Source organism: Leptonychotes weddellii, chromosome 5 (assembly GCF_054177405.1).
Source record: "Leptonychotes weddellii isolate Sample4059 chromosome 5, ASM5417740v2, whole genome shotgun sequence".
In the NCBI taxonomy this organism is placed as follows: Eukaryota; Metazoa; Chordata; class Mammalia; order Carnivora; family Phocidae; genus Leptonychotes; species Leptonychotes weddellii.
The window spans coordinates 21,523,949-21,545,031 of record NC_138373.1 but is presented as its reverse complement, the minus strand read 5'-3'; the positions used below and the strand labels follow the sequence as shown (position 1 = coordinate 21,545,031).

Below are 21,083 nucleotides of genomic sequence, written 5' to 3'. Positions count from 1 at the left end.
AATATTCCATTGTGTGTGTGTGTGTGTGTGTGTGTGTGTGTGTGTGTGTGTGTATACACCACATCTTCTTTATCCATTCATCTGTTGATGGACATCTAGACTCTTTCCATAGTTTGGCTATTGTGGACATTGCTGCTAAAAACATTGGGCTGCATGTTTGATGGTGCATGATCCCTTTGGATCACTACATTTGTATGTTTGGGGCAAATACCCAGTAGTGCAATTGCTGGGTCATAGGGTAGCTCTATTTTCAACTTTTTGAGGAAACTCCATACTGTTTTCCAGAGTGGCTGCACCAGCTTGTATTCCCACCAACAGTGTAGGAGGGTTCCCCTTTTAGTTACACATTTCTGATACACATGAAAAAATATACATAGCCATTAAAAAATTCTTTAAGAGTTTGCCATGCACCACTGTACTCCTCTCAGGATGTATCCCCCGTTTTAGAGAAATAAAGCCCTAAAGCATTGCTAGAGGATTAAATGAGATAATAAGTGTAAAATGCCAAACACAGCCCCTGAGGCCTAGTAGGAGTTCAGGCTGGTTCTCTTCTCCAGTTCTGATTTATTGAACAATGTGAACGCCTGAATTATGGACTGAGTACACACACAGGATTACATTCTTGTAATACACATTAGAGGGACTTTTTTGAAAAAGAGATTTTCAAGCCTTGCTTACATATGTACTTATTTTAAGGAAAGGAGTCACTGTACTTGTTGTTCTTGGATTATTTCCCGCACACACACTGTGTTTTCCCAAGGGAGGCCATGAGCTGAGTCCCTCCTTCCCCTCCCCACAGCCCCCTCCACAGGTGACACAGGCAGAAATTTCAGCCTGGTGTTAAGCCTGAGGACCCTTCCTACAAGCATCTAAGATGCCCAGTCCACAGATCTTTGAAATGATCATGGAGAGATCAGTACCTCTAGTCCTTTCTTTGTACATATGAGCAAACCTTCAGATGAAGGAGAAGGTGCTTGCCAAAGCGAAGGCACAGAGTGACTAGGTGATTCATGTCCCCATGAATCTGGGCTCTCTGAGCTGCACATATTCTGGGCATGGGAAGTTACGTTAACCAACTCCATGGTCCTTGCATGGGGGATTTCCGATTTGGCTCTTTGAGAGTTTATTGCTGTATTCTAGTTTCCCTCATCTTGCACCCCTTGACTTCTAGCTGCTAAGTCTTCGCTTTAGACATGTCCCTGTTCCCCTCACTGACCCTGAACTGCCTTCTCTGCGCTCCCCCTCTCCCCAGGTATTACGGGGCATCTGAGATTCCAGGTGAGCAGAGCACACACCTTGCTGTTCTGTAGATGCCAGGGTCAGAATGCAGGAGGCCAAGGCCAGCCACAAGACATAAGAGCCCATCCTTTCCATAAGTTGAGATGTGCAGGTCATTCAGCAGCGTGCAGACTCTCCATGCAGCTAGGGGAAGGGAGAGACTCAGATACAATGAGGGTGACAGAGGTCATTCCTCTGGGGATAAGCTTAAGAAGGGAATTCACATCAGTTCAGCACCATGACTTGTACTCAACCCCTCGGATACATTAGCTCATTTAAGGCTCTGAACCCCCCCGCCAGGGAAAGTACTATTCTTGCTCCCACTTACAGATAAAGAGGGAGATGGGACTCAGAGCATATCAATCCCAGAAATATTGACTGAGCTCCTTCTACATGCAGGCACTATGCTGGAAGTTAAATAGCTTGCTTAAGGCCACAGGCCCATGTTTGCAGAAATGGACCCAAGACTTCTTTCGTGTAGGGCTGTATTGTTTTAAAGCAGGCGTGACTTGCAGAGAGGAGGTGGGGTAATGAGGGTAGGAGGCTTGCCAAGGGGATGAGATTGACAGCAAGATAACCAAAGGTAAGCTTAGAGCTGGCTGGCACTGCAGGACATCCTAGAATCCCTCAGGTTGGTTCCAACTCAAGTAGGGGTATAGGTTCTGGGAGACTGGATAGAGGGAAAGTTACAGTGCTATGAATATCTACAGACAAAAGTAACAGCTGCTTTCTTAGTTCTGGTGTATTGGGCACTGTCCTAAGAGACTCCTGAAGTGTCCTAGATGCATACAGATTTCCTGTGAGGGTGGGACCATGTCAGACTGTGCCCCCATTGCTTGTTCCTAGCATGGTGTCTGGCACACAGGGGGTGCTCAATAAAGGTCTGAGCAATAATGAATAAGTAAATGGGGATGGGGAGGGCAGGAACAAAGAGCTGTGAAGAGCCTGCCAACACTCAAATTAGTAACAGTCCCCCTTCTGGGAAACTTCCCTCCAACGGGCAAATCTTTGATGACTTCTTAAAGCCTCTGGAAGACTCAAGCTAGACATCTGTTTCTGGAGGGGATACCATGAATATGTTAGGAGAGAGCACCCAGGGCTGGTAATTCTTAGGGATGAGATCCCAAGTAGGTGCCTATGTTCCTGGAGGAGGGACAGGGTGAGGGGGCATCTTTAGACCTGGAGTAGCCAGCAGGTGGTGGGAATTATGGTTGAGCTGGACACAGAATGACATCTGGAGCACTTGACCGGGCTGAAAGTTCTGAAAGTTTCCAGAAACAAACAACCCTAGCACATCCAGTGGGTCAAGGGAGGTGGGGGAGCCCCCAAGATTGGAAGAAAAGCCTGCTGGGGCTTGCAATAGGACTTACCTTGGGATAAGAACACAGAGCTGTCCTCCTCTGGTCAGCGTGGGAAAGCCTGCTGTGTACCATACTTTTATTGCAGTTTCCAACCCACGTGGCTCTCCATGATTGGTGCCCAGATAGGACTGGAGTTAATCTCCCAGGTATACATTGGTCTTGTTGGGCGTAGGTAAGATAAGTGATTTACCACAGAAAAGAGCGGAAGAATGCCCCCCTCCATAAACCAGTGAAGCTGGTGCCATATTTATTACCAGAAACCAAACACTAATCAAAAGGGAGCTTAACACCCAAAGGGAAGTGAGAGAAATCAAACAGGCACTGTTTGCACAATAGATTTCCAATTGTACCTTGTGTTCTTAGCTAATCACCTTAGAACACTTCTGCTTCTGTCTAGATGCCACTCCACTTGGGGCTAGTTAGAGCAAGGGAATAAATAAGGAGGTGGGGGGGGCGCCTGGGTGGCTCAGTTGGTTAAGCGACTGCCTTCGGCTCAGGTCATGATCCTGGAGTCCCTGGATCGAATCCCGCATCGGGCTCCCTGCTCAGCGGGGAGTCTGCTTCTTCCTCTGACCCTCTTCCCTCTCATGCTCTCTCTCAAATAAATAAATAAAATCTTTAAAACAAAAAAAACAAAAAAAAAAAAAAAATAAGGAGGTGGGGGATGGGTGTTTTCCTATTTTTGGCCCGTAGACTCTACCCACCTTCAGATACTCAGTGTTGAGGAGTATGGGAAGGGCCAGTTTGGTGATGCTGAATCATGGAATAATACCAAAGGACAGACCAAATAAGTGTCAGAATCACCTCTCCTCCAATCCCTCCTAAAATAGTGGGCTACCCTAGAGATTGGAAGGTATGGAACAGAGAGGAAGCCGTAGATCTTGGACTTGGAAATGTCAGGCTTGGACCTCGCTTCCATGGCATGGTATTGTGGCATTAATAAGGGAGTCGAAGCTTTTGCAGAACAAGTGGTCATTGCCTGTTCTTGTTTCTCTGGGACTCCTTAAGGAGCCAAGGCTACTGAAGGCAGGGAGCACAGGGGTCCTGGCATTGGTAACACTTTCCAGCAAAACCCCAACCTGGGCAAAGAAAAGGTGCTACAAGCCACCTTCTCTACTCCTAGTGCATTTGGAGACAAATCCCCTAAATGTGGAACTTATAACCACCACAAATGCAGGATTCCAAAATTTATCTGGGCTCACAAAACAATCAGTTCCTCCTTCCCTCTTCCAACTCCTCCATTCCAGTCTGAACCATGTGGTTAGAGCTGCCTTGCTAAGGCCATGTCTTAAGGCATTTTTTTCTGGCCCCTTGTCAGTACATTTTTTTGCTACTTCCTCCAGACACTCTGCATCTCCCTGACTCCCCTGTGCTATTGTTTTCTTGATTTGGATATTCTTGCTCTGTCATTATCCTCTTCCTTCAGATGTCCTCAATAGATCCCATTTTTCTCATCACTCCATAAACTCTCACTGGAAGGTGTCAAGTTATCTCCTGGTTTCTAGTACCTTTTACAGGCTGGTGAGTTTCAGATCTGTATGTCCATCCTGGACCACTCCCTTGAACATCGGATCCATCCACCCAGCTGCCTGCTGGACTTTTCTCCTTGGGCTGAGATGCTTGAGGCACTTTTAACTCAGCAGGTTCAAATCTGAACTCATCCATTCTCCAAATCTCTCCCTTTTCATTACATCGTCTGTCTTAATCCATGGCACCGCTATGCACCTGGTCACCCAAGCTGGAAACCTGGTTCCTTCCTTTCTCCCTCAGTCTCATATTTCCAGTAATTACCACAACTTGTCACTCAGTTTTCAAGTATTTCTTGAATCTGTCTTTCCTTCTTTAGCCCCATTTCACCAACCCTAATTCAGGCTACCGTCATCTTATGAGGGTGATTTTTAACAGGTGCCTAGTGGGTCTCCTTGCTTTCATTCTTTGTCCCCCTTTGATTCTGTTACCTCTCCTGCAGCCAGATGCCATAGCATCACCTCTCAGCATTATCCCCCACTCCCGCCACTTCATGCTTCCTGGGATCTGACCCCTGGCCACAGCTCCTACCTCACCTACAGCTTCTCCCCCACACATTCTTTGCTCCAGCCAATCTATGGCTCTCTGAACTCTTCCCCACCTCCCGACCTTTGCATGTGCTATTCTCTCTGCCTAGATCACACTATGCCCAGCCTCCTACCACATATTTAGGTCCACCTCTCCCAGGAAGACTTTCCTGAACACCACAGGCTTGCTGGTGCATCTTTTCTCTGCTCCTGTGCCTCTCTGGGCTGATTCCAATCCCACTCAATTACCTACTAATTTATCTGTCTCCCTCTGAAGGCTGTAAGTTCTTTGTGGACAGGGATCTTGTCTGCAGTTCTAACCAACACCTAGTAAGTACTTGTTGAGTAAACAAATGGAAAAAAAAATAACATACATGCATCAGAGCCTCTCCTGTGAGTAATGCCTCAAAATTTATGGTTGTCCAAGTCTTAGTGAAACCTTGCTGGGAAGACACAAGATCCTGCCTTAGGGCCTTTGCACTTGCCTGTAATGTTCTTCCTCAGATAACCCCCTGGTTTGTTCTCTTACTTCTCTCAGCTTCTGCTTATCAGAGAGACTTTCCCTGACCATCCTATATAAAATAACACCCCATAGCTCTATTCTCTTCCTTGTTTTTTTTCCCCAAAGTGCTTGTCCCCACCTGACATTTCACATATTGTTTAAATGTATTCCCCCCTTTTAAACCTGAGCTCTTTACCATCAAGGTCTCTGTTTTGATTACTTGCTTTTTCCGTAGTGCCTATAAAAGTGCCTGGCATTGAATTTATGTTTAAAATATCTATTGAATATTGAGCTGAATACCTAAAGGATAAAAAAACAAGAAAGTAAAGAAAAAGGAAAGAAAGGAAAAGAAAAGAAAAGTAACAGAGGGACAAAGGGATTAATTCTGATGTTTTCTTTTCCCTGGCTCTTGCCTTTGGCCCTTGTTTTTATTTTTCTTCATGTTCTATTGTACCTGGGTCAAAGTGAATCTGCACACAATCCAGCCAGGCTCCACTGACCACGGATTGACCATAGACAGGGTGGGGCTCAGCACCAAAGTCCTCCTACATAAAGCTCTTCTGTAAAGGCAGCAGGTATGGGGATTCAGTGCATGTCTGCGTGTCTGCCTGTGAGGTCCTTTAACTCCAGATACACGTCCCCATAGCCCCTGTTTGCTGATACACACGTGTGGTTTTCCCTGAGGTCAGAAGACTTTACTAACGCAATAGGGCCTTGGTCTGTCCTGGAAAGCCGCAGCTGGAGTCCTGGGAAGCAGCTGGTGTCAGGGCAGACATTTCCCATCAGCATTGGCTTCCGCTGGCCTTGACAAAGTCCCTTGGAATATCTGGGGCTCTTGGGCCCAGCAGCCTCTTGGTTTCTGACTGTGCCTTCAGTGAGCCTCCTGGAGGCCCCCTCATGAAGCGGCCCTGCCCAATGTGGGTAGTGGGTCTGCTCTCCACTGCTGCTGTGGCTCTATACACAGGCCTCCATCTTCTGGATGGAGAAGGACAAGTGCAGTGGAGGGAGGAGGTCCCTAGGACGGGTCAGTACATCACCTCTAAAGACTGTGAGACTTCTGAAGACAGGGACTGTGTCTGTCTTATTCACTAGTGTCTCCCCAGCACCTGTCACGGTACCTGGCACATACTGGGTGCTCACATAAATGTCTCTGCAAAGCTGAATGGACCCTGTGAAAGCATCATTATTATCCCCATTATACAACAGCAGCAGCCCCCAGTTACACCTTCCACATCTGCCATTTCCCCCACGCCTGCCACATTGTAATCACCACTCAAGTTCTCCCTTTCCTGCCAGACTGTAAGCTCCAGGAGGGGAGGGGCTGTGTGGGGCTCATCCCCTGCTATATCCCCAGCAGCTCGCACAGGGCTGGCGCATAGGATGCTCGGCAAATATTTCTTGAATAAATGGATGGATGGATGGATGAATGAAAGACTTGGATGGATGATGCTCAGAGACATCATGTATTTTATCTGACTACACAGCAGAACCAGTTGAAGCCAGTCTCTCCAACCAGGGTGTGAACTCCATGAGTGCAGGGATGCAGTCTGGTTTTTCTCACCACAGGATCCTCAGCACTCTGACCAGTTCCTGTATATAGTAGGTGCTCGATAAATACTTGCTTAATGAATGAATGACTTCAAAGACTGAGCTTTTAAAATTATTATTATTTTGCCACATTCTTTAAGGAGACATGGGACCTTATGTGCAGACACGTCACAAGTCCCATTTTGAGAGAAGGCAGAATTTAAAGATACAGGATATTTTGCGACAGTGAGGATTAAAGCGGGGGAAAGAGGAGCAGGTTGACTGAAGTATGAGCTCCCTTTTCTGTGGCTGGAGCACTAAGCTGCATCATTCCCAGCCAGCAGGAAATGAAGCCACAGAGCACAGGGTTTCCAGCTGCCAGTCACTGAGACATCAGGGTCAATGTGGCCCACAGAAGCAGAGGCAGCCAGACCTTCAGGAACCCTGCAAAGAAAGCAATTATAGGGCTGCTGCTAGCACTGATGTGCCTGTGTGCAAAACTAACATAAGATGTCACCTTTAGACTGACCAATTAGGAAAGGACACCCTATCTGGGCTGATCAGTTAGAAAGGGAAACTTTCTCTTTATCTGCCCTGAAAACCAATTAGAACAAGGTGCCACTCGGGGTGGAAAAATAGGAAAAAGGTGCCCTCCTAGGTGGACCAGATTGAAGAAGACAGCCTTTCTTCTGGCACTAGGATTGGTAGCCCCTCAAAAGGACATTCATGTACAGTGCCCAACCTACTCAACCATCCTTGGTGACCTTGGGATATTCACAGAGGACAAGCCTCTTAGGAACATCTTGAATCTTCAGCTCCAAGCTCACTACAGAGTTGGTACAGAGTTGGCCTAGCTCAGGTAAAACACTAGGTTGGTATAACAACTCCTTCAGATCTAGATGCCAGGAGCCAAGAAGGGCAACAGTTACATGAATTCACTTTTCATCCAGATTTTCAGACAAGTCAGTGTCTGTGAAAATCAAAGGCCATAAAATGCCACCTGTCCCTAGCCTTTGTGGTCAGAGAGGCAGAGAAACAGGGTTTCTTGTTTGTCTGTGATGTTCATCCCGGAACTAAGCCTGGTCCTTGGCATGTAGTAGCACTCAGCATGTATTTGTCACCTGTTGAGTGAATCCTAAAAAAGATGTTAGAGATGAATCACAAAGCTTCAGGAAGTGCTCAAGGTACAGACCTAGTGTGTGCATGTCTACTGGGTATAAGTTTGTATAAGTATGTGTATGTCTGTCCCTGCAAATATGCATGCATGCAACTCCAGCTATCTGTGCATCTGTGTGTGCAAATATGAGCATATGCATGTGACCTGGTGTGTGTATGTGTGCAAACATGTCTGGATGATATACATTCTGCGTCTGGGCACACCTGTGTCTGTGTGCACATATGCACTGCTGTGGGACTGCACAGGTGTATGTGCCTATGGACAGCCCCAGAACCAGGCGTTTCTACAGATGCAGTCACCTCTTCAGAGCTCAGGCCAAGCAGGCCAGGCACTCCAGCACATTCTGGGCCCACATATAAAAGCCCCAGAGAAAGGTTCTAGTGGAGGTCTCCCTGGAAAGAGGACCTGAACTTACCCAGGCTGCTGGAAGCAGCCCTCGAGACTACTGCTTGGACACCTGTAAAGGGAAAGAGAAGGATCAGTGCAAGGAGAGGGCATGGAGATGGCAAGAAGCCTGAGAGATATCCCTTCAGTTTGCTCTTCTCTTTGCAGCTAGAGTGGTCTTTTTGAAACCCGGATCCGATCATGTCACTTCCCTGCTTTGGACCCTTCAGGAGTTCCCTGCTACTTTCAGGAGAAAGACCCCAAACCTTAGCAACAACTATATGTCCCCACATGGTCTGGGCCCACCTGCATCAGCTCATCCCATACCAATCTCCTCCCCTTTCCAGGCTGCCTGGCCTTTTCTCAGTTCTTCTAGCAGGCTGGGCTACCCACCCCCTTAGCCCCACCACCACAGGCCCTTTGCCCATGCTGTACCCTCTGCCTGGGATTCTCTTCCCCTCACCCCCTTTCCCTGACACCTCTTGGTTAATCTCTCCTCAGTCTGAATAATGACTGCTCCACTGGTCTATAAGCTACATGTGAACCGGGTCTGTCTCTGCTTTTGCTCACCACAAGATCCCCAAACACTAGCACAGGGCCTAGCACACAGGAGGTACAAAAACAAATTTGCGCAATGGAATGAATGAATGACTAGGAACTGGTAAAATTTTGGAAGGCAGCTTATAGTCCACCTTGCCCCACAGAATCCACTTGTTCAGGTTCTTCAGAACCCAGTAAGTTCCACGTGCCAGGTTCTGTCATCCCTTATCATCTCCAGAGAATATTCCCTACCAGAAACATGGAGGAGGGAGTGGCTCTCTTACTTTTCCGTGTGATGGGACCCAGGTTCAGGACATGGGTTTGATCTATGCTGCCCCCACCTCGGAATCTGGACCCGGAGCAGGTCTGCAGGAAGAGGGCAACAAAGAAAGTCTTCCATGAGGGAGACTGCCATGGGGAGTGGGCTGCACTCCTCACAGGGGCCTCCTCCTGCCTCAGGTTGGGGCTTGAGGATGGTCGAGGCAGGAGTTGTCAGGAGATCTGTATACTTAGGCTCATGCCCCACCTCTACCTTCTGTTAGGTTTATGATCTTAGGAAAGTCACTTAAGTTCTCTGAGCTGCTCTCCCCGTATAGAAAAGGGAGCTAATAAAATGCCTCCCCTTTAGTTAGTGCAAAGAATTAAAAAGTTAACACAGATAAGGTGCACCTGGTGCTTTAGAATGTCAGCTTCTATTACCAGAACACAAGCCTGCAGATAAGCCAGAGCATTTACCAGCCTGTCACACTGCACCGATTCCGCCTGATTTCCTAACAGCTTAGGTCTCCTACCGTGCTCTGCCTACCCCATCTTACTGCTCATTCTATTCCTGGACTAAAAGAGAAACACAGCAGAAATGTTTGTTTTCTTTTAGACCTTGTGGCCAAATGTCTGGTTATGGGAGATGGGCAAGGGGGAAATCATGGCAGGCAGCCTGAGGGAGGAGAGGCAACTCACAGGTTTGCATTTTTCAGTAAAGGTGTCGCACAGATACACTTCACAGTGCAGGTAGACCAGGTCGTAGTTCCCGGCAAAACGGAACATCTGAACAGAAAATCGGCCCTGAGGGGACTCCCCGTTCTCCACCACCTGGATGGTTGAGTCCTTAGTGCGTGGACATCTGGGAGGGTTAAGTCATATAACGTGGATGGTTAAGCAGCTACTCTGGAGCCAAACTTCCTGGGTTCAAATCTCACTCCACCACCTATTAGCTATGTGTCCTTGAGCAACTTAATCTCTCTGTGCCCCAGTTTCCCCATCTATATACAGGAAATACTATTTGTAACCCATATCATAAGATAGCTGGGAAGATTAAATGAGTTAACTTTTCCAAGAGCGTACTACAGTATATGACACATAGTAGATGCTACATACCTTAATGCATATATATAACGCTGAAATAAAAATGTCATCAGCACAGGGTTGAAACTATGCTATAAAGTCAGCACCTCTGATTTCCCGGGAAATGACATTCAGGATCATTAGGTACCATTTGTTGGCTATCTCCTATGTGCCCGGTTCTGATGATAACAGTGGACACTTCTAAGTCCTGAGGGGCCGTGACCAAAAGGGAGTGAGTGAGTGTGTGTGTGCGTGTGCGTGCGTGCGCGGCGCCCATCTATAGACATACACAATTGTACCGAAACTCAAAATTGCACATGAAGAGACTCGTGTGTGTGCTGGGCTGGATCAGGGTACAAGGGCAGGCAAATTGGGCATTTTCTCCGCTATTTTACATAAGATTTGCTCAAAATTGATTTAGGAGAGGGGCGGAATGCTGACTGCACAGACGAAGAACTGGGAAGGGAACTCCCTGCTTTGTGCAAACAATTCAGATCTGTTTGTAAAAGTGCAGACTCCACTTGGCACAATAAAAGCAACCTGAGCAGGGCATCCAAGTGTCCCCTCCAGCCCCTTGCTGTCTCCTCAGCCGGCTCTTCCTTACACATCCTGGGATGTTTGCCACCCCTCTTGGACTGGTGCTCCCCAACCCAGCTCCCACACATGCCCAGACAGAAGAACACAGGCACACTCAGCATTTCTTCCTGCTTCTTTTCCAAAACTTTCCAAGTGTCCCATGACATACATGCTCAATGTTTTTACTCAGGAAAAAAAAGTTTACAAATCCCTGCACAGTAGGTATTATTTATGCCCATTTCACATATGAGAACATGAATATTTGGAGAGATGAGATGAATTGTGTCTCCAGACTAAGAAATAGCAAAACCAAGATGTGGACCCAAATCTCCATGATGCTCCAATCTCCATCAATGCCCCTTTCCAAATTTGCTTTTTTGGCCTTACCTAGAAACCACCTTCGTGTATGTTTTCCTGTGTTTCCCAGCATCTGTATTATTATAATTTACTTGCTATTTGCTTCAAATATACATATATTTTTATTGGAATACATCTATTTTTTAGAAGAATCTTTAGATCCTGACCGCAAATAACAAACCAGCATCACTTGCCATAAGCACAACATGACCATTTACAGATAAATACAAAGTAAAACAGTGCTATTAAATCTTATTTATACAAAGTAAAACAGTGCTATTAAATCTTAGCTCCCATCACAGCAGAAGGCCCTAAAAAGACTTCTTTCTGTTGCAAAGGGAATGAGCAATAACAGAGAGGTATAAGTGTCAGATGAGCACCCAACTGATACTCTTCCCTTGATGTAACCAGGCAGGTTCTAAGAATGGAAACAGGAATAGGTCAGTGCCTTTGGGGGATGCTTTTTCTGACTATGCTATTAAATAGCATATGCGCCTCCCCTTTCCCTGCTTTGGGTTTTTCCTATAGCCCCCTTACCACTGACATGCTACAGATTTCTCTTGTTTAATTATTGGTCCCCCCTCTTGGAATATCAGTTGTATGAGGGCAGAGAGTTTTGTCCCTTCTATTCACTGTGCTATGCACAGAGCCTGGCACACAGTAAGCTTCCAAAGACATCTATTCTGATTTGAATGACATGAATTACTTCCTCACAGTGTGGTCCACGGTTCTCCAGTGCCACCTGTGTCCCCCCTTTTACAACTGGTCCTTGTTAACTGTATCTCCAGCTCACTCCTCCCAGCCAAGTGCCATCTTGCTTCCTACCCTGGCTGAGTGCACCTTTCAATCAGGTTTCTTAACCTTTTCTTGAGTCCTGGACACCTCCAACCTTCTGGTGAAGCCCATGCCTCCCTCTTCAAAAATAATGTTTTAAGTGCATAAAGTACCTAAGATTATAAAGGAAACCAGTTCAACTGAAGTATAGTTCTTAAAATATTAGAGCATTTGATATATGCATTATATATTTACATATCTATTATATATAAACACATATATTTGTAAGGATGTATATTTGATAATACATTAAATAATAATTTCTAGTAGAAACTCTAATACTCTAGTAACTAAAAAGTACTGACCTGTGTAAATGTTTTCACGTGTCCTGCTAATACTGTGGTTTGTTGCCTATGTTCATAACGGATGGTGATGCTAAATTTCAGCTAGACATTGTGAATATAAAGATGTACTTTCCCCCAAATCCAAAGGCTGCCCCCTCCTGCCCCAGAATTCCATCTACGGAACTTACCTGTTCTGGATGATGAAGTACTTCAGGGGGTCTGTGGCGTTGCCGCTGGGTGTAGCGTAGCAGTTGGTCATCAGCAGTGCAAACCGGGACAGGTCACCCCCATCCAGCATGGTGCCCACGTAGAGAAAGGCCTCTGTGGCCAGGGTCACGGAGGAGCCTTCGTAGGGCTGTGTGTAGGCAGGGCTCTGGAAGAGTGCCATCCGCACGGTGAACATGCCTGTCCCTCCCACGCTGATGTTTAGGACGCTACAGGGGGAGAGGAGCTGGTGAGAAAACCAGAGCTGAGAACAGCAACAGATGGGCCACCCCTTCTGGTCTGCAGTCCCAGGCCATCCCTGGCAGCTCTCTGTGTGTTTATTTAGCAGGAGGACTGGAACCCACCAACCACTGCAATGGCTGCCAACTGTGATGAGCAGACATGGGTCACCTCAGGATCTTGTTGAAATGCAGGTTCTGGTTTGGTAGGTTCAGGTGGGGCTCAAGGTTCTGTATTTTTAACAAGCTCCCATGTGATGCTGCTGCTGCTGATCCACAGATCACATTTTTTGTAGCATGCCCATGACCTTCACTTAGGGGCCCTTGCCTTCAAGGAGTCCAATAAACAAATTTTCAAGGGAGTCACCTACATTCCTTCTTTGGTCTTAACCTGGAGCAGTTAAAAGGGATGGCTATGAGTCCTACAGGCCTAGGTCAGAGTTCTGGGTCCACCTACAGCAGAAGATAGGGGTTTTTTGTAAATGGGTTATTTTTCACCACATTGAAAATAGCTACACTGATGAGACGTCACAGAATGAGCCAATAAAGGACACTGTAAGACTGATAACGCTAGGAAATAAGGCACATGATAAAAACTCAGTAATGTAGAAGTCCATTTTGCAGGTGAGAACTGGGTTATTGGTTTGGACTCAGATTTGGACTAGGGCAAGATTTCCAGCTCAAACTGGAGAGACATCTCCATATAGATGTGTTGCTCCTTGACGTCTGTCAGGCCTGAGACACGGCCACAGTGCTCCAGGGCACTGCTTGGCCAGGTGGTTCTCCAGCCAAAGGCAGACAACGAGCAACCTTCTTCCCCCAGGTCAGCCATGCACCCTCATCAGTGCCGTGCCCTTCCCTGAGTCTGGTTGGCCCAAAGAACATGTAGCCGTGGATGAGCTTCATAATGAAGGTCATGGTAGAGTGGGGGCTCTGGGCACAATGCCCTAGGTTTGAATCCCAGCTCTGCCACTTACTAGACTCTAACTTTGGACAGGTTACTCAGTCTTCTCTGAGCCTCAATTTCCACATCTGTATAATGGGAACACTACTAATAATAGTAATATTTACAGCTCTTAAGGTACTCTTAAGATTTCAGTGAGAGGTTTCCTGTAGAGCAGTTAACACAATGCCTGACATACAGTCAGCTCTTGATAAGTGCTTGTTATAGTTACAACTGTAATTTTTTCCAACATCACATTTGCATCATTGGCCTGTGATTCATCCTAGTCAGAGATTTCCAATTTTATTTAGCAACAGGATCCTTTTACTACTTTTTTTAATAATAAAATCTCATGGGACACCCAATATGGGTGGAACGTCTCTGGTTCACCCTGTAGGCATCCCCAAACGTACTTCCTTAAAGACCCTCAAACTCTAAGAGGCATAATTTATAAACCCCCCTTTTTTTTTAATCAAATTCCTATTTATAGAGAAGGAAGGAAACTAAGGTCCAAATATGGCATGATTTATATATCATATAAATAGCAGGTCTGGACCAAGACCCCTCCCTCCTTCCATCTGGTCCAACCACCCTGCCCCTCTGATAAGCCAGAGGCCCTAATATTTAATTCACACATGCCAAGCCCTGTTGTACTTCTAAGAAAGGCAGTACGGGTACTGCTAAATCCATTTCACAGATGAGAGGACTGACACCCAGAGTGGGGCTGTCAATTTCCAGAGCCATCTGGTTAGTATGTGACAGAGCCTGGATTTGAATCTGGGCTCCTTCCTTCCAGACTGGGCTCCTCCATTGGAAAATACTGCCTCCCAGCTCCCCCACCCAGCAACATATGGATGGCAGTTAACAGGGAAGCTGAGGGCCTGGTGGTTAAGAGGTTGTGGGGGTAGAGATGGCCAGGGGCACTGGGGATCCTCTCTGGCCGCACCTGACCATTGGCTGCATGGAGGTCTTCAAGCTGACTTTCATGTCCAGGGGGTAGGAACACGCAAAGTTGATTTTGATGTTGCGGTCACGGATGATGATCTCATCTGCCAGGTAGAGGGTGTTGCTATATGTGGCATGGGTTTCATTCCTCTGTATTGGGGGGTGGGAGCGGGAGAAAGGGGCATGAGAATCTGAGTAGGACTCAAAGTCAAAGGGGTTTCTATGGCCACCTGTGAGCTGCCCTCCCAGCTGTCATAATCAAAAGTTACAAGGACAGCAACCATTTATGAACTAGGCCCTGAGCTAAACACTGCTCCTGCATGACTGCATTAGCCTCTTCAATGACCCTAAGAGGCAGGGCTACTATCTCCCTGCCTCATGATGAGGAGATGGGGGTTCATAGAAGCGGAGTAACTCTTGAGTAACTTGCCCACAGTATGTGGGATCTAATAAGCCTGGGCTCTCCAAATTAGGCCACGCTTCCTCTCAAACACTAAAAACACTAAAAACCACCTCCAGACTCATTATTAATGCTGGAATTTCAAACGCTGTGCTAAGCAAATAACAATTTCTTTCTTCCTTTCTTTTGTCTTCTTTCCTTTTCTTTCTGGGGGATGAGGGAGTTGGAGAAGCAGTATTCCACTCAAATATTGACCTCTGGGTCCCTTTTGAGGAAGTTTCTGGAGGTGAGGTCCTGGTTCTCTGAACAGTGGTGATGCAGACCTTGCCTCTGAGGACCACCCAAGACAGGCAGACTTGCTTCTGAGCCCAGTGCTGATACCTCCTGGCTGAGAAGAATCACTGTCCTATCTGGGCCCTTCCGTTCCCATCTGTAAAATGGGGCACTGTCACCACGGATCATTCTCTTTATTTAAAGCTAACATTTATTGAGCACTTACACTGTGCCTGCCGGTGTCTCAATCACTTCACACACATTAACTCATTTAATCCTCTTAACAACCCTGTGAAGTAGGTACTAGTATCATTATTCCATTTTACAGTTGAGGAAACTGAGGCACAGCCAGGCTCATATGACTAGGAAGTGGTAAAGCTGGGGCTTGAACCAGGCAGTGCTCCAACCCTGTCCCATGTTGGCCAGGACATACCATCATCACTGTCCCACAGGGGCCACCCCTGGCTGGGGTCACCACAGATATCCAGTCCCGGTCGCCCCTCTCACGGAAGCCTGAGCACTGGCTGTCACGCAGGTACATGAAAACCTTCTCAAAGCCCAGGCTTTTCAGCTGGCACTTGCTCAGGGACACCTTGATGTCATTGGCTCCACACTCCAGCCTGCGCTCCAGGAGGGAGAGATCTGAAATGGGCAGGGAAGGCAGGATTGGAAACCTGGGACCACAATTCAGCATCAAGCACATCCCTAGGGCCCAGGCCCAGCTGGTCAGGCTGGCCACTAGCTGGGGGCGCTCAGTTTAGCCCCGTCTCATCTTGCTGTGGTCTCCTCTCTCAGAGGGACAGAGACGCAAGACTGGATTACCAGCGTCACTGGATGGATCCAAATGGCCAACCATCAGCTCCATGTTACCCTAAGTGTGGATTGTATGCAAAAAACATTATTATTTTCAGGTCATTCACTGCCCCCCCGCCAGCATTAAATACACTGAATCTCAGTAAAACAAAACAACAAACACACTAACACATTAATCGCAGTATCTTTCCATCCTTTGTATATCAAAGAGATAGTCCACACTAGCTATTAATGTTTTTAATGCTATATACTTGCTAATTTCCCTTTTAAAACAACAGAGTGCAGACATCAGGCTAAGTGTTTGGGGCACACAGTGACATCCAGGTGGATTTTTTTTTAAACTTTTTTAAATTGAAGTATTACACAGCTGCTGGAATTTAATAATTTTCTTTCATTGTATTCATTTTTACTGTTACCTTCTATCTACGGTAAGAGTTACTTGCCACAGATAGATGCAGCAGTGGCCATAAGTGTCCCAAGTTTATTTAAAAGAAGAAGGATTCAACCAACTTAAAGAAGAACAAGTTAATAATAAAAACCACAGTCTAGGTAGTACTTGGATAAAACGAAATTATAAAATTGGTACTAAAATCATGACTGAAGTTTGGGAAATACTATCCTGCTTCAGTCATTGTACATATGGGAAAACTGAGGCTTGGAGACCCACAGAGCCCTGCTCGGGATCCTCTGCTGATCAGAGGAGGGCCCAGCCCTAGAAACCGCAGGCTGGTCACCAGTCCTGTGTTCTTTTTTTTTTTTTTTTTTTTTTTAAAGATTTTATTTATTCATTTGGGACACAGAGATACAGAGAGAGAGAGAAAGCATGAGCAGGGGAGAGAGGCAGAGGGAGAGGGAGAAGCAGACTCCCCGCTGAGCCAGGAGCCCGATGTGGGGCTCGATCCCAGGAGCCTGGGATCATGACCTGAGCTGAAGGCAGACGCTTAACCATCTGAGCCACCCAGGTGCCCCACCAGTCCTGTGTTCTTGAGCTGCAGAAATCCGGCTTAGGCAGCCTGTGGCCAACAAGTGGCAGCCACCTGTACTGTGGTGTGGGAGCCTCAGGAAGAAGGCTGGGGCTAAGGAGGCTCCTCAAGCTCTGGGAGCTTTGGGGTCCACTAAAGGGATCCCAGGAGCCCAGAGAGCTTCTCCTGGTTTTAACAGATATTACTGGACCCACTTTTCACTCAGATGGGATGATATGCATCCCTGCATCATCCCCATATGTCCCCAACTCGCGCATAGGAATGTGTGCCTCCCCCACTTGCTGACATTTCTCAACACATTGCCCTTCTCCTACTGGTCTCACCAGTGATGTTGAAGTCCTGTTTGCACTGGCAGCTCCATGTGCCATCATCCGACTTGCAGTCCTCGTCTATACTGCACTCCTCACATGTCCCCAACACGGAGCTGGGGTCTGCAGGATCACAGACACTGTCAGTCAACAGGGATGCTCCCCGGTCTCCCGTGGGGCCCACCCAGGTCTGGAGTGGGGCGTAGGGGGAGACGCCCACTCACCTGTGCAGTAGGCCAGATAGCACTCGGTGGGCGCTCCCAGGTTGTAGACATAGTAGCCACCAGCACAGGCCTTCACTTGGACGGGCGCGTCCCACAGGCAGCAGTGGCCACTCCAGTGCGCGCAGGCTGTGCGGCTCACTATGCCCTCGTCACTGGACGGGTGCGTGCCGTTGAGCCACATGGGCGCGGCCGTGTTACAGTGCAGGACCGGCACGCAGGTCTCCGCCAGGCGCACACCGCCCGGCCCCACGAAGCGGTACCAGCCGCTCAGGCCCATGTCGCAGGTGTAACCCGCCCCGTGCTCGGCACTGCGCCAGTACTCATCCAGGATGCGGTACTCTTGGCATGGGTCCGCGCATACCAGCGCGTCGCCCCCGGGCACGCAGTCCAGTCCCGGCCCACAGGAGCCCGGGGAGCACTCGCAGTGTTTCCCGTCCCCCAGATAGCCCTCAGGACAGACACACGAGTAATTGCCCTTGCTGTTGACACAGGTGGCCAGGGCGTGGCAGTGGCTGAGCCCGGGCTCGGCGCACTCATCCACGTCGGTGCAGCCCAGCCCGGGCGTCAGTCGGAAGCCGTCAGGGCAGGTGCACAAGTAGGAGCCCGGCATGTTCACGCAGCTGCTGTCCTCGGAGCAGTTGTGGGCCCCAGGGATGACACATTCATCCAGGTCCACGCACACAAGGCCGTTACCAGTGAAACCCACCTGGCAGGAGCATCTTGTGACAGTCCCGTCCTCCATGCAGGTGGCATTGCTGTGACATTCAGAGCAGTTTCCTGTGGACAGAAGAGTCCGGCCTCAGATGGGGGCAGCTGGGCCAGTGGTCACTCAGAGAGTCCTCCTGCATCCATTAGGGTACCATGTTCTTTTAAGACTTGGTCCCTGGATGACTCCCTCCAAAACAACTAAACAAAACTCCCCCGATGCTTCCACTGTGCATTCTTCTCTGTTAAGCATTGCTTTCAAAGTATGTCTTCTTTTAAAATATCCACGCTTCCACATCCAGAGGAATAATAAAGAGTTCTTGACACTTTGGTAGGATTTAGGTGACCCTGTCGCCCCTTCCCCACCTTTGAACATTTAATGCCTTTTGCTCAGATCTTCCCTGCCTCCCCTCTGAAGACTTCCCCAACTCTCCCTGACAGTCGCACTTTGTGTGACATCCTCCATGACAATAAACACAGTAAAGATAACGAGCTGTCGTTTATTAAGCACTTACAATATGCCAGACACTGGGATGTATGCTTTTCACTCATTATCTCATTGAATCCTCCCCAGTGGCCCTGTGGGATCGCTTTTGTATTTACTCTTATTTTAAAGATAAGCAAACTGAGGTTCAGAGGGTTTAAGCCACTTGCTCTGTTGGTAAGCAGCAGAGCCAGGACAGAAACCTAGGTGGCAGGACCACAGAGTATATGCTCTTAACCTCTTTACCATGACACTGAAATGGCATTTACTGTGCCCCAAAGTACTCCAGCTCAGGGGAGACGCCCAGCTCCCTTCCCCAGGGAGAAGCTGAAAGCTAGATGAGGATAATGCAAGACCCAGTGGAATGGCCTCTTAAGAATGCAGGGGAAGGTGTTTGGGAGCCACTTTGGTGTGTTCAGATCTTGACCTTCCAGTAAATTGCCAGGGGACCTAGTGGTAGTCTCTTGCCTCCAATGTGTGATCCAAGGACCACAGCATCAGTATTACCTGAGAGTTTGTCAGAAATGCAGAATTTCAGGCCCTATGCAGGGCCTACTGAATCAGAATCTGCATTTTAGCAAAACTCCCATGTGAATCCTGTATACATTAAAGTATAAAAAATGGATTTAGAGGAGCGCCTGGGTGGCTCAGTTGTTAAGCGTCTGCCTTCGGCTCAGGTCATGATCCCAGGGTCCTGGGATTGAACCCCGCATTGGGCTCCCTACTCGGCGGGAAGCCTACTTCTCCCTCTCCCACTCTCCCTGCTTGTGTTCCCTCTCTTGCTGTGTCTCTCTCTCTGTCAAATAAATAAATAAAATCTTTAAAAAAAAAATAAATTCTAAGCATGATAGGAGAGGAAGCCAGATCTCCTCTGTTAACAGCAGCATTGTTCCCTGCACACACACACACACACACACACACAAACACCCCCCTCCCCCCACTTACTTGCTTCCAAGGTGTCAGTGGATGCAGCTGTGATGACCCAAGAGGTTACCATGACTACCATCCACACCAAGATCAGAGAGGAAAGCTGCCCCATTCTTTCTGCTCTTCACAGCTTCTTCTGGTCTGGGGAGAACCTGCCCAGAGGCAAAGACAGGTTGACCCCTTGGGATTTCCTCCCTGTCTGTGATGCCTGGAGTCCTGTGGAACAGAGATGGATGGGATAAATGCATGATCTAACTCACTTCCCCACAGTTGGGAGGAGTGCTTTGGTCCTGCACTGTACAACTCCAGAAGATGCCATTTATATGAACTACAAGAAGTGTAGTGGCCCTTGCTTTGTTGTTTTTCCTTCTGTTACCCCACCCATCCTCCCACCCCCATATTAGCCTCTGCTCCCCCAGTCTCAGCGAATCTGGAAGAACTGAGTCTCATTTGGAACAGGAAGCAGCAAGGTGGGGTAGTGTGTTCTGGACTCCTCATCTTACTGGAGGCAGCTTTAGGTTTTCACAGCCACTCCTGATCCCCTGCTGGGATACTTTCAACTTGCCCAGATCCATTTATCCATTCAACAAACATTTACTGAGTAGCTACCATGTGCCAAACAGGGAGCTACACACCGAGGAAGGCCATGAATAGGACAGGCAAGATCCCTGACTTCATGCAACCCATATTGTAAAGAAGTTGCTTTAGATAAGCAACTCCAGAGATGATTAACCTTCACAATGGATTTTGGTGTTTCCAGAGCAGTCACTTATTATTTCACTCAATTGGTGAAATAATCCTAGGTGGGTATTACTATTGCCTCAATTTTTACAGCAACAAACTAGGGTAGTAAGTGGTGGTTAAATGTGTGGGACCTGGAGCCTGCCACCAGGATCCAAATCCCTGTTTTATTAATCACTGACAGTGTAACACTGGGCAAGGTATTTCAGCTCGCTAATAATTAGTTTCCTCATCTATGAAATATGGATCATTGCTTTCACAAACTGAGTGCCTATGATGTGCCAGGCTCAGTTTGAAGTCCCTGTGATCAGAGAACTTGTGTTCTGGAGCTGTGTTTTCCAAGCCTTTATGATCACGATCTGCTATAAGGAAAATACTTTTTGCCATAACCTGGTGTAGTTGCTTGTGTATGTGCATGGGTACACACACACACACAAAATAATAAGTTTTATAAAAAACTTAGTATTGTATGCATTGCTTGCTGACATAGTCTCTAACATTTAATTAAAAGAAAATTTTGGGTATAACCCACAAACGATTTCATGATCTACTAATGGGTCGTGAAAACACTGTGGCAGATGATAACTGACTGCATATTGTCATGGGGATTAACTAAGATGATATAAGCAAAGCAGGGCCTGGCACATAGCAAATGCTATTGTTCACTGCTATATCTCCA

The 21,083-nt window shown here is 47.4% G+C and overlaps 2 protein-coding genes across 2 annotated transcripts in view; both read right to left on the bottom strand.

The window, feature by feature from the left end:
- GP2 (glycoprotein 2) overlaps positions 1-2,698 on the bottom strand; it is a 17,789-nt gene extending 15,091 nt beyond the window's left edge. The window contains exons 1-2 of the mRNA XM_081819902.1: positions 2,649-2,698; positions 1,296-1,422 (exon numbers count right to left, since the gene is read on the bottom strand). Of these exons, the coding sequence (XP_081676028.1) occupies positions 1,296-1,395 (100 nt within the window). The 5' untranslated portion in view covers positions 1,396-1,422; positions 2,649-2,698. The remainder of the gene's footprint in view (positions 1-1,295; positions 1,423-2,648) is intronic.
- A 4,406-nt stretch (positions 2,699-7,104) lies between these two features.
- On the bottom strand, positions 7,105-19,876 carry UMOD (uromodulin). Its single transcript, XM_081819916.1, has 10 exons — positions 19,682-19,876; positions 17,548-18,324; positions 17,339-17,446; positions 15,653-15,861; positions 14,548-14,696; positions 12,404-12,649; positions 9,781-9,943; positions 9,108-9,189; positions 8,315-8,356; positions 7,105-7,166 (listed from the first exon to the last, which is right to left on the bottom strand). Exons 1-10 carry the CDS (start codon positions 19,773-19,775, stop codon positions 7,105-7,107), a joined length of 1,932 nt encoding a protein of 643 aa, XP_081676042.1. The 5' UTR covers positions 19,776-19,876.
- Between the last annotated feature and the right edge of the window lie 1,207 nt (positions 19,877-21,083).